The 15,560-nt window shown below is 40.7% G+C and overlaps 1 protein-coding gene across 1 annotated transcript; it reads right to left on the bottom strand.

Annotated features, from left to right (window-relative positions):
• Positions 1–402: 402 nt before the first annotated feature.
• Positions 403–13,543, bottom strand: LOC149289354 (2-hydroxyacylsphingosine 1-beta-galactosyltransferase-like). Its single transcript, XM_089490772.1, has 5 exons — positions 12,722–13,543; positions 3,924–4,066; positions 2,145–2,221; positions 1,391–1,610; positions 403–754 (listed from the first exon to the last, which is right to left on the bottom strand). The coding sequence occupies exons 1-5, from the start codon at positions 13,541–13,543 to the stop codon at positions 403–405; spliced, it is 1,614 nt and encodes a 537-aa protein (XP_089346898.1).
• Between the last annotated feature and the right edge of the window lie 2,017 nt (positions 13,544–15,560).

Raw genomic sequence — 15,560 nt, 5'->3', positions numbered from 1 at the left:
GAAGTCACACCAAAAAGTAACCACACACACACAGCTTAGTACACCGAAAAGTAATTCACAGCCCAGTGCAACAAGATTCTGATGTCATTGACACCTCTACATCCTGAAACAAAATGTTGTGATGTCATTAAACAGGTGACATCAGTATTCTTTTTTGTCTTGACACATCAACTCCCCTATGCCAAAATAGCACAAATGGTATATTGTAAGTTGCTCTAAAATACATAACATATACTATCAGGTGGAACTTCTCCTTTTATGAGTTATAATAACTTGAGTAGGGCATTAAGATAAAATTAATGTTAAGGCCTTCAAAATAAATATTTGTAGCAGTGCAACTGATAAGAAAATAGTTATATCTTACATTCTAATCCATTGACAAAAAAATATATATAATTTTGTTCATTTCACCTTCTTTTCGTGTTTGATGTGCCCGTTTTTCTTGTGTTTGCCATTTGCTAATCCATTGTGGTAAAATCCATTATGGGTGCTGTGCTCTGTGCTTGTAACCTTTCTCTGCATATATCTAACTAATCTGGAAAAGACATACCATGCTAAAGTGAAGACTAGAACAGTAAGTAAAACCACGTCCACTAAGAAGTATTGATAAAACGAAATTTCATAAGTAGCAGCTCGCAGATGTTTAGCCCCATTGTGGCGAAGGATGTAATTGATCCAGTACACAGATCTGCTCACTGGGTGGTCTGGTTGATCTTTGTGAATGTTAGACAGCTTCAAAGCTTGTTGACGGTAACTGGGAACAAAAATAAATAAATAAATAAATGCATAGTGACTTTCAAAATAAATTTAAAATTGGGTAACATTAACTGTGGTTGCCTATGATTTGGGTTAATGCCTCAAAAGGTGTTTATGGTTGCCATTGTACTTATTTTAAATTTTATTTTGATCTTATGGAAGCAATAACAAAAACCTTAAAACAACTAAGGTTATATCACCAAATGCCCTGATAAAAGATCAGCAAAAGAGGCATTGTGAGAAGTTGCTTTGTTTCAAACTTTTACTGAATTTGCTCTTACTTTGGTTCTCACAGAATGATAATGACTTAATTAAATTAAGTACGAGACCAGACTATGACATAACTTTGCAAAACATTCAGTTTTAAAGTTTAAAGTTCTACTTGTTTGCCTCTCCAACTCATCTTACCAACTTACCAACTACCTGACCTCACATAGGCACAATTTAGATCCTACATATCTACACCAAAGATCATAACCCCTTTATCCTCTTTGTAAGATCCTCTAACCACTGATCAACATTATATTTGACTGTATGCTTTCTCTTGTCCTGTGGACAAGAACCATGCAAACGTATTTGTCAGAGGAACTCTGGAAGAAATGATTCACTTACATAGTAAGTATCTATGCTTTACCTTTCATTATTGATAACATATGTAAGTGAGCTGTATAGATCTTCTTCTGTCATCTTTTTCCACTCCAGAAGAATTCCCATCCCTTTCGCCTGTACACGTGTCATGGTATCATAATGGTCACCAAAAAGTGGAATCCCTACAACAGGCACTCCATGGTACATGGCTTCATAAATACCATTCAAACCACCATGACTAAGAAATGTCTTGATCTTGGGGTTACCTAGAAGTAATGAGGATAAGTAAAAAAAAGAACACACAAAGTTTAAGAGTTGTGAGGTACACACCAAAGGTTTTGTGAATCAGGCCTTGATATGTCTCTGTTTTGTGTGTCCCTCACTCTCAGCCTTTGAAATTGGCCCTAAGCTCCCGTTAATAACATATGTACCTTTTTAAAACAATTATTGAGCATATCCAATGTGTTTGTTAACATACCACAGGTTCCTATTTTGTGCAGAACTGCATTTTATATTTATAAAGGGGCAGTCCACACCAGAGAGCCTCAGGGTTTCATGTGGCACTCCTGCCTTAGTTAGCCTTCAAAATCCATCTGAATTTGGCAGCCTACTCTGATGCTGCAACACAAGGTTCCCAAGGGAGCCTTCCTCCTTTGACGCAGCTTACCAATTTCATGAGTGTACCCAAAAACAGGGACCCAGAGGGACGGTTATTAGGGACCCCTGAAGTGACAGCTGCCTCTTTTTACCAGCATTAAAAGCAGCCTTGGCAGTGAGAATGAACCTCCAAGTGTTCTTACCAAGTAAATCATTTTGCGGCAGCCATTCTACAAGTTTTGTGTTGTTGCCTAGATTTTTTGGCTTGGTCCCAGAAAACCTAAAACAAATATGAAAACAATATTGAACTTGGCAATAACAAGCAAAATGAGGGGCATTCCAGTATGTCATCAACAAAGCCCTGTAATATAAAGGTTTAATAGTGGCAAAACTGAAAGAGAACTATGTAGTAATCTGAATCACAGAAGTGACATGCCATAAATTAAGACAGTAAGAACTACATGTGGCTGGCCATTAGGCACAAAGGGCTAATGCCTACCGGGCCACCAGGTCAGTGTTTATAGCGAGGCAACAGTGTATCATAAAGGGCAGTGAAGAGGAGTATTCCAAGTAAGTACATTGACTGCAGTTTTGGAGCTCCCCCCTCAGTCTGTGAACTAGATCATAAACATTAAACATTGGAGGCTAGTGAGAGATGCCTCCCTGCTGCCTTTTTAGTAAATGCCACAATCAAAGGAGTCTATAATGAGGAAATCAAATTTAAAATTAAGGTGGTATAGCGGTTCAGAAATTATAAAAATTAGGCTAGGATGATAAATGGAATTAATTCCAGTGCTAAGTTTATATAGGGTACACTATCCATATACACACACATAGTACCGTATTTGCTCGATTATAAGACCTCCCTGATTATAAGACGACCCCCCAAAATCTGAATATTAATTTAGGGAAAAAAGAAAAAGTATGATTATAAGACGACCCTATAGGAAAAAAGTTTTAGTAGTAAATAATAATTCATGTCTTTTTTTTGTTTGTTTTTAATTTCCTTTTATTTACCAACCTGCCCCTAGTTATGCTCATCTGCCGCCAGTTATGCACATCTGCCCCCATGCATGCTTTATACCCTCCTATATGCCACTCTGCCCCATGTTATGCCTTTTAATCCCCTATATGCCACTCTGGCATATAGGGGGTTAAAAGGCATATCATGGGACAGAGTGGCATATAGGGGGACACTTACATACCCAGACACTAATATACCCACCCAGACACTTACCTACCCACTGAGACACTTACACTTACCTACCCACCCAGACACTTACCTACCCTCTCTGACACTTACCTACCCACCCAGACACTTACCTACCCACTCTGACACTTACCTACCTACCCAGACACTAATATACTCAGGCACTTCACTCACCCCAATGCCTCAGCAGGCACTTGCTGCAGCTCCCACGGGATTACGGCATGATGCTGTGTGACCCCGCTAGGCCCCGCCTCCTCCAGAAAATTGAAGAGGTCTACTGGATCTGCTTTGGGACGGCACAGTGCCGCCGGGTCGCGGTCCTGCAGCAATCTCCCCAACCGGCTCTGCTTCCCCGCAGTGGGCGGGCTATCCCGGGAGCAGGAAGGTACGCACGTATGCAACCTCGGCTGCTGCCGGCACTTTCGCCGGCGCTCGGTGATAGACGCCGGCAGCAGCTGAGGTTACCGCACAGGAGGATCCAGGTCCCCTGCAGCGATGCGGGGGATCTGGATCTTAGTCTAATAGTCAGACCTCATTTGAGGTCTGATTAGAAGATGACCCCGATTACAAGACGAGGGGTATTTTTCAGAGCATTTGCTCTGAAAAAAACCTCGACTTATAATCGAGCAAATATGGTATATGTAATTATGATTATTTTAACAAAACTGACACCACCCAATACACAAAATATATAGGGCATTTCATGTTGACAGTAATCAGATATACTCGGTCCAATATATAGATATATTCTCAAAGCTTTTTGCTTACTTACCTCCAAATAACTTTTTGAGGTAATTTTGCAAGCGCACCAGCTAGCTTAAGAGCGATATCTTCTGACAAGAATTTCACTCCAGCTCCAAAAGAGACCAAAACAAAGCCATTTTCATCCACACTATCCACCCACGTTTGAAAGTCCTTACACAAAAGAAGTATTTCATTATTATCAGTATTAATATTATTGGAATAGTACCATTATAAACAGATATAAACAATAATAATTATGTGCATTTGGCATCATTTCTCATTTAGCCTACAGACAGTTTGGAAACAAAGTAGTTGTTCACATAGTAGTGATATATAGACCCATGGACAATTGATCATCTGCTAGCTGAAGAAATAGCTAAGATGTTAATGAAAGGTCAGTTTATTGTTATGAGGACTTTGATCTCCCTGACGAACACTGGAAAAATCAAACAGGGTGGTCATCTAGAAGTAGAGACATCCTACAGGGATTGTGTCACATGCAATTGTAGAAAATCCAACAAGGAAGAAGGCTGTGGTGGATTTGGTATTTACAAATGGAGAGTTGGGCTCCAGTGATTATTAATCAGTGCCGTTTAATATAAGGAGCTGCGCCACACCAAAACTAAGGTTTTAGATTTTACAAAGACTGATTTTTCTAAAATGGAAAGATATGTAAGTGAGTCTGTGTTAACCTGGACATCTTTAAATGGAGTCCAAGGGTAATTAAAATATGTTCTGCTAAAAACAGCAGAATAGTGCAATAAACATATTAGTAGGAATAAAAGAAAAATGAAACAATTGTGGTACAAATGTTAAGGAAGAAGAAGGTAGCATTTTAGATCAGGGCTCGACAAATCCTAGGTGCCAGGTCGCCATGGCGACTCAGAATTTTGTCCTGGCGCCTAGGTGTTTGTCAGCCTGTGATCGCGGGGGGGGCAGACAGCACAGCCACGCCCCCGAGCCTGAGATCACTCCCACGGAGTGATTCTGTAGGCTGAAAAACAGAAATCGCATTTTCAGCTGCCACAGGCAGCTTCAGGAAAGGGGGTTGAGTGTTGATTGGGTCCCCACACCTGACACAACATCCCCCTGCTGCCTGATCGCTCCATGAGAGCGACAGGGCAGCGTTAACCCCTTCAATGCCGCGATCGCAGCATTTTAGGGGTTAATTCCCATTTTGTAAGGGGCTCTGCTGATGGTGGTCTGCCTGGAAGCTCAGGCAGACCAGCAACAGCAAAAACGACCCCCCACAAGCCCTGTGATGATTCCTGTAGGCATGGAAGCCTACAGCAGTCATCAAAGAGACTCCCCCCTGCAATGGCTGGTCTATAGACCAGCAATTGCGTCCCAGCTGCCAGAGGCAGCTTCAGGGACAGGGGGAGAGGGTTCTTTGGTCTCCCCATGAGTGTGGAGACCGGCCCCAACCCTCCCCTGCTGCCAGTGCAGCGTTAACCCCTTCAATGCCACAATTGTGTATGACACATTTGTGGCATTGCAGGGGTTAACATTTGTCCCCACAAGCTTGTGGGGACTTAATATCAGTCAATGCTGTGCTCCAATGGAACATCAGCATTGAAAGCGTTAAAAAATAATAATAATAATTTAAAAAAAAAACAAAAAAACCAGCACTGACCTGAAAGTCCATGGTGCTTCCAGGTCAAACGCTGTGAGTTTAGTAAGTGGGCTGATGATGATCAGATCACTCCTGACCAACTGTTAGTTTAAAAAAAATCCTGGCGCCTAACTTTTTTAGCTGGCGCCTAGATTCACAACAAATTTGTCAAGCCTTGTTTTGGATATATAAATAGATTGCGAATAAGGAAGCTAGGCTTAAGGAGGCAACATGCATTATTAGATGTGCCAAAGTAGACACAGAGGAGAAAGTTGCCAGGTGATAAAACCTTTTTAGACTTAAGTCAAATGAATGGAGCTATTTAAATGACGATAAAGATCTAGCCAACTACCTAATAAAATCATTCTATTATGTTTTTACAGAGGTAATGGGGAAGGGACCTTGGTTAGAAAGGAGAAATGGGAAAATGTGTAAAGCATGTGTGTTAAGAGGAAGAAGTTCTTCTTGGACTCACCAAAGTTAAAACAGACAAATCCAGGGGACCAGATGCGATATAACCAAAGTTATAAAAAGAGATCTGAAATGCCCTCATTAAAATGTTGGCAGGTGTATTTAACTCACTATTGAAAGGAGTACCAGTAGTACCACTTCATAAAAAAGATAGCAGGGGGAACCTGGTAACTTTTACATCAGTAGTTGGGAAATTAATGGAAACCATGGTAAAGTTAAATGATATATATCGGGATTAAATGTTTTGCAAGATCAGAGACAGCATGAATTTACTGTAAGGAGATCTCAAACTAACTTTATATTTTTGACTGAGTAACTAAAATAATCAAACAAAGAAAAGCAGTATCGCCTATGTAGATTTCTGTAAGGCATTTGACATATCCCCTCATAGAAGATACATAAATTGCAGTGTTTTGATGTTAAAATAGTTGGTTGGATAAGGCGATGACTGAGTGATAGACAGAAGATTATAGCTACTGGTGTATCTTCAAGGGAAGATCTTGTTACTAGTGAGGTACCTCAATAATTAGCTTTGGGGCTAATATTTTGGGACTCGAGAGACTTGGGAGTAATTATCCTCCTGTTGTCCCTGGAATCACTTCCAGCACCAGCCAGCAAGCACACCTTGGAACCCTGCTATATTCCTGCTATGAGTACAGCAGGAATGAACCGTTTATTGTTGTAAAACGTAGACTCGTATATCCACAGAACCTCATTAACATAAATAACATGAATAAACAGGTACATGTAGACAACTCCCTTTAATCCCCTGACAGTAATCCTATTGATGGGATTAATTAAACATTGGAGTTCCTGCCTGTGCTATCTTTGTTTGACAGCCAGGCCGGAGCCATCTGAGTACCTTGGGCCCCTGTATGACAGGCCATTCTGTCAAAAATATATTCACATAATAATATCTTATGAGGTCCCTTATACCAAAGGGGGCCCCAAACAGCTACTTACCGTATTTGCTCAATTATAAGACAAGGTTTTTTCCAGAGCAAATGCTCTGAAAAAGACCTCTCGTCTTGTAATCGGGGTCGTTTTATAATCAGACCTCAACTAGGTCTGACTATGAGACTAAGATCCAGATCCCCCGAAGCGATGCAGGGGACCTGGATCCTCCTGTCTCACCCCCAGCCACCCCACTTACCGGTACTTCTGAGTCCCCGGTGCTTAGTCCAGGCAGCGTGTAGAGCTCTACACGATTCGCGTAGAGCTCTACACGCTGCCCGGACTATGCAGCGGGCAGCGTGTAGAGCTCTACGTGATTCGCGTACACAACCTTGGCTGCAGCCAGGAGGAGGTGCGGTAAGCGGCGGGGGTTGTCTGCGTCCATCGAGCAGACCTTCCCCGGCTGTCAGAGATCAGAGTTCCCCGTGATCTCTGACAGCCGGGGAAGGTCTGAGCGATGGACGCAGACAACCCCCGCTGCCAACCGCACCTCCTCCCGCCTGCAGCGGAAGTTGTCTACACGCTGCCCGGACTACGCACCGGGGACTCAGAAGCTCGGGTAAGTTTGGGGGAGGGAGGGGGAGGGAGTGTTAAATGGGGGGCATAAGGCATTTCTGGAGGCACAGTGCTCTGTGAAATGTCTTTTAACCCCCTTAATGCCACTCTGCCTCCAGAAATGCCTTTTAACCCTCTATACGCCACTCTGCCTCCTTAAATGCCTTATAGCTCTCTATATGCCACGCTGCCCCATAATATGCCCTTTAACCCCCTAAATGCCAGAGTGGCATATAGGGGTATAAGGCAATTCTGGAAGCAGAGTGGCACATAGGGGGTCAAAAGACATATCATGGGGCACAGTGGCATTTAGCAGGTTAAAAGGCATATCATGGGGCACAGTGGCATATAGGGGGTATAAGGCATTTCTGGGGCAGAGTGGCAAGCCAGGGGGCAGATGCGCGTAACTGGGGGGGCAGGTTGAAAAAAAAAAGGAAATAAAAACAAAATATTTTTCTCAATCATAGCTTTTATTAAAAAAAAATTGTTCACATAGTTTACATGAATTAACGTTTACTGGTAAAACTTTTTTCCTATAGGGTCGTCTTATATTCAAGCAAATGCTCTGAAAAATACCCCTCGTCTTCTAATTGGGGTCGTCTTCTAATCAGACCTCAAATAGAGGTCTGATTATGAGACTAAGATCTAGATCCCCCGCACCGCTGCAGGGGACCTGGATCCTCCTGTCTCCCCCCCACACACACACACACACACTTACCGGTGCTTCCTGCTGTATTGCCGGGGCAGCGGGTTGACGTCTACGCGATCCGCGTAGACAACGTCCGCTGCAGCCGGAAGGAGGTGTGGCTAGCAGCGGGGGTTGTCTGAGTCCGTCGCGGATACCTTCTCCGACTGTCAGAGATCAGAGTTCCCCGCATCCGGTGCGGGGAACTCTGATCTCTGACAGCCGGGGAAGGTATCCACGACGGACGCAGACAAACCCCCGCTGCCAACTCCACCTCCTTCCGGCTGCAGCGGAAGGAGATGTCAACCCGCTGCCCCGGCAATACAGCAGGAAATTGGAAGTACCGGTAAGTGTGTGTGTGCGTGTGTGTGTGTTAAATGGGGCATAGAGCATTTCTGGAATGCCTTATACCCCTATATGCCACTCTGGCACTTAGGGGGTTAAAAGGCATATTATGGGGCAGAGTGGCATATAGGGAGGTATAAGGCATTTCAGGAGGCAGAGCGGCGTTAAGGGGGCATTTAATAGAGCACTCTGCCTCCTGAAATGCCTTATACCTCCCTATATGCCACTCTGCCCCATAATATGCCTTTTAACCCCCTAAATGCCAGAGTGGCATATAGGGGTATAAGGCATTTCTGGAGGCAGAGTGCTCTATACAATGCCTTTTAACCCCCTTAATGCCACTCTGCCTCCTGGAATGCCTTATACCTCCCTATATGCCACTCTGCCCCATAATATGCATTTTAACCCCCTAAATGCCAGAATGGGATATAGGGGTATAAGGCATTTCTGGAGGCAGAGTGGCACATAGGGGGTCAAAAGGCATACCATGGGGAACAGTGGCATATAGAGGGTTAAAAGGCATATTATGGGCCACAGTGCCATATTGGTGTGGCAAGCCTGGGGGCAGATGTGCGTAACTGGGGGACAGGTTGGAAAATACAAGGAAATAAAAACAAAAAAAATATTTTTCTCAATCATAGCTTTTATTTAAAAAAATAGTTTACATGAATTAAGATTTACTGGTAAAACTTTTTTCCTTTAGGGTCGTCTTATATTCAGGCTTTTTCTTTTTTTCCTAAGTTAATATTCAGATTTTGGGGGGTCGTCTTATAATCGAGCAAATACGGTATTCAGATTTCGGGGGGGGTTGTCATAATCAGGATCGGCTTATAATTGAGCAAATACGGTAATTTGTCCACCTCTGCTTGAACTAATCATCACATAGGTCACTTTAACAAATGTTTATGTTTTTAGAACTATGTAAAAGAAGCTTGATGTTGCTTTTTAGATACCGGCATCTCCCTATATAAATATTCTATTAGCCTCCCTTCCCCATTGCATGACTACAAGTGAGGACAAGAATGGACTGTTTTATCGCACTGTGTGGTCTTTGTTCCATTAGTTATTCAGTACAGCCTTCAATATCTTAATGTACAGCTGCAGTGACAGTGCAAGGGCCCAGCTGGTGCTAACCAGCAGAGAGAAACACTACAAATGACAGATCCCAATGGCATAAATGAAACCAAATCACAAATCTACACGCACAAATCTTATAGAACTTGATATATTTTAACATTTATTCAAAATACAGATTTAACACGCACACATATACAGTACAACAGGATCTGTTCCACATAGAAAAAGCACACTCTCTATTACTTTTATTTATGGATTTATATAGCATCATCATATTCCACAGTGCTATACTATGGTTAAACAGGACACAACAAGCAGTATGTAACAATCTGACTTAAAGAAACAAGAGGTAGGGAGCTTGCAAGCTAACAATCTAGAGGGCGTTAGGTTGTATTACACAAGAGGTAGATAGGGGAGCAATGTTGGTAAAACAAGGGGTGAGGAAGTTAAGTCTGGCAGCAGACATCATGGTTGATTGTAGAAGGGCAAGACAGGTATGAGGGAGGCCAGGTAAGACATGGTTACAGTATTAAAGGCAGGAGATAATGTTAGGATGAGTGAAGGCAATGTTTTTAAGATGAAGACGGTGATTTTTGGAATCAGACTAGATGTGGGGAAGGAGAAGGGAAGATGATTGAACCATTTTGACTTTGAGGGAAACTGTTAAAAGGAATGTTAGTATCTGGAGAGATTAAGTTTTAGGAATCATGCAGACATACAGTTAGGGACAAAGGCAAGGAAGTTAGTTACATGATCTAAGAGTGAAGGAGTGAGATCAGGAGAGCATAGGTAGATTTGAGCATCATAAGGATATACATAGTATTAAAAGCTGATGGTTAGGAATAGTTTAGTGAGGTAGTGTAAAGTGAGAACAGGAGTCCTAGATCGGAGGGTTGGTGTAGACCAACTGAGAGGGAAAATGGAGGGGAAGTGTTATAGAGAAGGGGACGCTGAAAGTACCATCAGAAAGGTAGGATGTGAACCAAGAGAGAGCAATGTCACTAGGGCCAGGATTGTGGTTTTAAGGATAAGAGGGTAGTCTACAGTGTAGGGCGGAAACAACTAATAGACTATATCAATAATAATTGATAATGAAAAACGTTATCAATTAGTTGGTTGTTCAATTAGTTGGTCTGAGGAGAGCAGCACTATTGTTTAACTTACTTAAAACAGATGCTACTTCAAAGCTGAGTGGAGAAGACATGCCAGACTGCAGGCAGCTGTGAGGTATGCATTAACTCCCTACCAGGCTTCAGTCTGATCTGGTTCCTAGTTCCCATCATACTCCCCCAGTCCCTAATAAACCCCCTCCCTCCCTTCAGTTTAATCCGGGTTAAATTGCGGGTTTTTTTATCCGATTAATCGAAAAAAGCTAATCGGCCAGCTAATTGATTATGAAAATAATAGTTAGTTGCAGCCCTACCACAGTGTCAAAGGCAGCAGGAAAGTCCAGTTAGATTAGAATAGAGTAGTGGCACTTGGATTTTGCAGTGAGTAGGCCATTAGTAACATTAGTAAAATTGAAGAGGGTCAATAAAGAGTTAGAGTCAAGATTGTGTATTTTTCGCATTATTATAAATATATAATTCTATATAATAATTCTGTAAAATAATATTTTAAAATAGTATATAATCACTAACTGTAATATGATATTTGGGTTTGGATGTGCCGTAATTCCTAGCCACTACAATCCTGGCATGTAATTCCAGTTGACTACTGACTAAAGCACTAAACCTTTAGAACACAAATGCCAAAGGCATATTTTACAAATAGGAACATGACCTGGATTTTCAGATTGGAAAATACTATTGTTGCAATAATTTAACCCAAGCATTCCACAAAGACTTAGCTGAGCCTATGATGGGACTGCCACTTATCAATTGCCGGAGAGTCTGTAGCAAGTGCTGATTGTCAGTATGTAAAATCCATACACTGAATTACTGTAATTGCACCATGAAGAATTTAAAGAAGTCCACTTATATAGATGTGGGAATACCTCTATTAAATAAACAATAAAGTAGTGAAACCATAATGCAAAATCATAGTCCTATGAACAGGTCAGGGTCAGGAACCAGAACGGGCTTTCAGATGAGCTGGAGTCAGCGGTGTCAGGGTACAATAGCCAGGAATCAGGAGCCACATAAAGTCACACGAAGCCAGGTCATACACAGGAAAATCTGGAACATGGTAGCCAGAACAAAACACAAGGGCAATGTGGAATCCTACAGGCTTAAATAGGCCAGAGCAAGGTGGAGTCACAAAGAACCACCAACAGCACACAGTGAAAAGGCATAGAGCTCACAACAGTAGAGAAAACTCATGACAAAGTCCATGACAAAAGGTTTAATGTGTGATATTGGCATACCTGGGAACTTCTTAGCTCCGGCTACCCAGAGCCTTCCCTTGTGGGACGTGGCCAGGACTGCCACTTAAAGGGGAATGGGGCAACGAGTGGGGCGTGCCAAGACCGCGCGACCTGGAGGATTCGGGTGTTGACCCTGAGACCTGGAGAAGCAGTGCTTCTCCTGGAGATCTCCCGGTCAAAACCGGAGAGTTTCCAGGTATGGATATTGGGGTGGAGGGCAGAGACACATAATTTTATTAGGATCTTTGTGTTCATGTAAGGAAAAATTTAACAGCATAGTATACTGTATATTTAATGCACTGGCAGCAGCTTTGCTTATGAAGAAGTCGTAGAAGCTGCAATGGATGCTGCAACAGCATAGACCACTGATTTTTATCTCTTCTTGGGCCAGTCAAGGGAGGCTAGAGGATCTTTCCAAACCATGATCCCCACATCCCCTGGGCAAAAGGATTATGCGTTTACATTTCCCGATGAATTTCAGTAACTAGATTTTAGTATCAAGCATCATGTTATTCAATAATTGAAGTTGTACAATACTGTACACATGTAACATAAAGTTAAACATGTAAGCACACCTTATAAAGGCATGATTTTACCTCTGGACAGTAGCCCAAAATCTTCACAGGATGGCAGCCCTGTGTGCAAACTACATTTATGCTTTACTCGTGAGTTGGTAATCACTAAAAACAAAATCAATCAATACTTAACATTCCAACTTTAGAGGAATCACGGAAAGAATAAGTATTTATTCTGAAGCCTTACCTGAGGTAATGGACTTGCTGGCTTGGTGAGGATACCTCCAACGTAGACAACATTAGGTAGTGTAGGTCTTGGAAATTCTAGAGCTACATCTGTGCAGAGCATCCATAGTGAAGATCCTTGGACTAAATCGTACATGGTCCTTGTTGGCAAAATGTTGTGCTTATACATTATCCGTTCATATTTTGGTAAGACTAGAAAGCTTACTCCAAATCGCGACACAAGATAAACAACAGTATTTTGAATCTTATCCAGCAAGTTCATGCGGTCTGTGAGAAGTGAATTAAACTCAGGGACGTAGGCTAAGGGAGCAGGGGCACCCACTTCAGCTGGATACCAAAGGCCGGTAGAAAAAACTGCATATTTAACACCTAAAATGTTGGCTATGACAAACCCACACATCTCATTTGGATCAACCAACACCAAGTCATAATGTTCCTGTTTCAAACGTTGTATTAGATCACGGTTGCCCACCATGATGTCACAGTTTTGTGAATAGTGATCAAGAATGTCAAACAGTTCCAATGCTGTGAGCCTCCCAGAGAATATATTTTGCATTTTGGACTGTAGAAAATTATCCGATGAGGTACTGTTAAAAAGTCCCGGGTAATGCTGACATTGATAATCACTTGATGTGGGAACATCCCTTCCTTCAGAAACAAGGAAAACTGTTTGGTGACCTTGTTCATGTAAAGCTGATGCCAATGTTTTGAAAACGTATAGGTGGCTTTCAAACATTATTGGCGGCACAACAAGAATTTTGGCAGCCTTAGTAACTCCAACATTGATCCATAACAAAATAATAACTGTTGTAAACGGTTTCATGGCTGTCGAGAGAGAAAAAAAAGTACTTAAATATAAGTCCTGGCAACAAATAAAGAAATACATAAAATATATATTATACAAGTGTATATCACATCATTATGCTATACATATATATTACTGTATATATATATATATATATATATATATATATATATACAGTATCTCACAAAAGTGAGTACACCCCTCACATTTTTGTAAATATTTTATTATATCTTTTCATGTGACAACACTGAAGAAATTACACTCGGCTACAATGTAAAGTAGTGAGTGTACAGCCTGTATAACAGTGTAAATTTGCTGTCCCCTCAAAATAACTCAACACACAGCCATTAATGTCTTAACATTGGCAACATAATTGAATACACCCCTCAAATTGGGCCCTAAGTGTCAATATTTTGTGTGGCCACCATTATTTTCCAGCACTGTCTTAACCCTCTTGGGCATGGAGTTCACCAGAGCTTCACAAGTTGCCACTGGAGTCCTCTTCCATTCCTCCATGACGAAATCACTGAGCTGGTGGATGTTAGAGACCTTGCATGAAAAGAGATACTAGGGGATCTTTTTGTGAGATACTATATATATATATATATATATATATATATATATATATATATATATATATATATACACGTATAAACATACATTTGAAAGAAGCTGGCATTCACCTTAATCGTTAATCGGTGTAATAATAAGTAATAAAAAATGTGTATAAATCAGGGCAAGATGTTTTTCATACCCTAAAGACTGGAGGATTTTCTTTTCTATATTTGATGTACCCTTACAAATTATATATTCTTTTAAAATCATGAGAATACACAAAACATAATTATAAGTGATAATTTGATAAAAAAACCCTTTACTATCATATATATTTTGCTTTACATTTATATGTAGTAGTATGGCTAAAGAATATTGGAGCACATTGATTTTTTGAAATATTTCTGCAATGTTATCAGGGCAAAATAGATTGAGATCCATTTTGAGATCTCTCTGATTATTTTAGATGCTAATTATGTCACAGGGACATCACTGGACTCCCATTACTTTCTTTTTTTAAAGTATATATATTTAATATTTAATTAATATTAAATTAATATTATATATATATATATTTTTTTTATTTTTTTATTATTTTTTTTTAAATTACAATTAAACAGAACCAGTCGGTAGGGAGTCAGCAAATATCCTAAAGAGCTCCCTGACACATTTCTTTGTGGATGTACCGGTACGTTCATGGGAGAGTGAAGGGGTAAAAGCTAATCTGTCATCTCCATAGTCCTATATTTTACAGTTCAGCCCTGATTGGTTCAGGAATCCTTTGTAAGGGCACTGAACGGAAAAAACGTCAGGACAAGTCAAAACTGAAACAACGTTAAAGCAGTGATTGTGTCATGAATACAAAACATGTATAATCTTACTGTGGAATATTCCACCTTTTGAATAAATATGAAAATGCAGTTACCAGTGAGATCAAAAACATAAAAACAAGAGAAAGCGTGCAGTATCACTGTTACTTAAAGCTGATATTAAAGGGTAGGGGGAAATAATTTGTGTCTACAGTGACAAACATTTGAAATATGCCAGGTATTTCAGCACCAAAGAATGTTTGGCTGTTTGAATAACCTTCAGTTAAGTGATTAAATGTAAGAGGTTTTATAAATTCTTGCATTAACTATTCAAATTCACAATTTTTCCGTTTAGGAACAAGAAATTCCATGACGCTACTTACCCTTTTCTCATTGGTAAATCTCCATACCTTATAACATTTGAAATGACCAAAAAAGGACATTTATAGTTTAGGGGGCATTATTATAGGACAAGGCTTACTTGGAACTTTTTATGTGTATTTATGAACGATTCATATTATGTTATTTTGTAATTGAGTAAATCATTCAGGAGGCAAATTAAGTACCGTATTTGCTCGATTATAATCGTCTTATAACCAGACCTCAAATAGGTCTGACTATGAGACTAAGATCCAGATCCCCTGCAGCCATGCAGAGGACCTGGATCCTCC

Source organism: Sceloporus occidentalis, unplaced genomic scaffold (genome assembly GCF_023333645.1).
Source record: "Sceloporus occidentalis isolate IW3139 unplaced genomic scaffold, rSceOcc1.0.p SCAF_46, whole genome shotgun sequence".
NCBI lineage: Eukaryota > Metazoa > Chordata > Lepidosauria > Squamata > Phrynosomatidae > Sceloporus > Sceloporus occidentalis.
The sequence above is the reverse complement of the archived record's forward strand: the minus strand, read 5'-3'. Positions and strand labels throughout refer to the sequence as shown.

Excerpts from the sequence above, each read along its gene's own strand:
- LOC149289354 (XM_089490772.1), bottom strand. The coding sequence starts at position 13,543 with ATGAAACCGTTTACAACAGTTATTATTTTGTTATGGATCAATGTTGGA. Across the intron at positions 1,611-2,144 it reads GCCGCAAAATGATTTACTTG|GTAACCCCAAGATCAAGACA; the intron begins GTAAGAACACTT and ends CATTACTTCTAG. Across the intron at positions 755-1,390 it reads TATGTTATCAATAATGAAAG|TTACCGTCAACAAGCTTTGA; the intron begins GTAAAGCATAGA and ends TTTTGTTCCCAG.